Source organism: Belonocnema kinseyi, chromosome 3 (genome assembly GCF_010883055.1).
Source record: "Belonocnema kinseyi isolate 2016_QV_RU_SX_M_011 chromosome 3, B_treatae_v1, whole genome shotgun sequence".
Lineage (NCBI taxonomy): Eukaryota > Metazoa > Arthropoda > Insecta > Hymenoptera > Cynipidae > Belonocnema > Belonocnema kinseyi.
The window spans coordinates 120,769,808-120,771,622 of NC_046659.1; the positions used below are offsets into that span (position 1 = coordinate 120,769,808).

Below are 1,815 nucleotides of genomic sequence, written 5' to 3' on the forward strand. Positions count from 1 at the left end.
CAAATGGCATACTGGAAATTATTAAAAAAAAAAAGTTAATAATTAAAACAAATGGTTTAAACAATTTATCATTACTTATAAAAATATTATCTTAGTATAATGCAACAAAGTTGATCTTTTCTCTGCAATTTTGAACTCTTTGTCAACTTTTCAGTTTCAACGAGGTAATAATTAAATAAGTTAATAAACATCGTTGTTTAAAGAATACATTATTGTTTATAGCTATCTTTTCTTGAAGAAATGCCATAAAGTTATAATTTTTTTCACATAATTTTAATCAAACTTGGGAAAAATAATTAGTCAAACTAAGGCTAACAAACCTTATTGCTTTAACAAATAACTAGTTATTTTCTTGTGGGCATTTTTTCTTAATTAAATTCTCAAAGCCTATTCATTTACCTCATATTTATTCATACAGAAGCATGACTATTTTTAAGTTGCATTAATTATTACCTCACTATGAGTGAAAATTTTAAACAATTTTGCAAATTTGTTTTAAAAGACCGCAACTCTCTAGCAATCTTCTAAGATGAAGTGCTATTAACAATAATAAACTGTTTAAACAGTTAATTTTGTTAACTTTAATGAAATATTTTCTCGCTCTAACTAAAAACTTGCAAGTTTGAACATTCATAAAAAAACACGATACTTTTTACCTTTATTCTCACAGAAATTCTCTATAAATAATATTAAATTATTTAGAATTTGTTTTGAAATAATTGATCATTAGAAAAAAGTAATTATTTTTGTATTACAAACAATTTGCACTCCGACTACAAAAAAATAAAAGAATTATCACCAAAAACTAAAAAAATACCATTTTCACTGATGTGGACTTTACAGGACTTAATGAAGCAGACCTATGGAACCGATATTTAGAAATTAATTATTCAGTTGTATTATGTATCTAATTTTTAAAAAGAAGTGTTAAATTTCAACTCGATTCGTCTAATATTGACGATTCTGCACAAAACTTACGAAATGTTTATAATCTTCATAATCTTTATAAACTATTGGCATTGATTTTTTTTATAAACTTGCTAACTGACATGATCGTCAATATCTCAGATAATTTTAAGTGATTTACACTTCTCCTCCAGAAATCTGGACAAAACAATAATAATTAATAAATAAAAAGAATTTTTAAACTTTATGAAATTAGTGGAACTCTTAAATAGCAAACGCTAATTAGGATTAAAACTAAACTGTAAAATTATCAAATAAAAGTTAAAAATTAATAATGAATATTAAAGAAAAGAAGGGATAAACTATAATAATAAGACTTTTTTATAGGAAGGGGTAAAAACGTTTATTTATGGGGATGATACGATACGACACGTATGTACAATATTAGTCTTTTGAATTTTTTGGTGTTGACACTTTCGTCTGTTTGGGTTTCTTTGGGGTTTAGTGAAGGTAGCCATATCCACCATATCCACCATATCCTCCGTGTCCTAATCCATAACCTCCATAGCCTCCAAGACCGTATCCGAGACCAGATCCATAACCATAACCGATACCTCCATAGCCTCCATAAAGTCCATGGCCATAAGACAATCCAGATCCGTATCCGTAACCACCATAACCGCCATAACTGCCATATCCGAGCCCATGTCCATACCCACCATAGGTGCTGTATTTATAGATTGGACTGTGCACCACCGATGGACCGTAGGCAATTTTGGTTACAGCTGGCGCCACATATGGTGAAATTACTTTCGTCACGGAAGGTAAGACCTGAAATTTATTCAGTGTCTTATAATTTTTACAATATTTTAATCAAATCGAATTCTGTCAAATTGAAGCCCCCCCCCC

At 29.2% G+C, this 1,815-nt stretch overlaps 1 protein-coding gene across 1 annotated transcript in view; it reads right to left on the reverse strand.

The window, feature by feature from the left end:
- Positions 1-1,308: 1,308 nt before the first annotated feature.
- The window catches only part of LOC117169491 (keratin-associated protein 19-2-like), a 3,346-nt gene continuing 2,839 nt past the window's right edge, over positions 1,309-1,815 (reverse strand). The window contains exon 3 of the mRNA XM_033355896.1: positions 1,309-1,737. Coding sequence (XP_033211787.1) covers positions 1,408-1,737 — 330 coding nt within the window. The 3' untranslated portion in view covers positions 1,309-1,407. The remainder of the gene's footprint in view (positions 1,738-1,815) is intronic.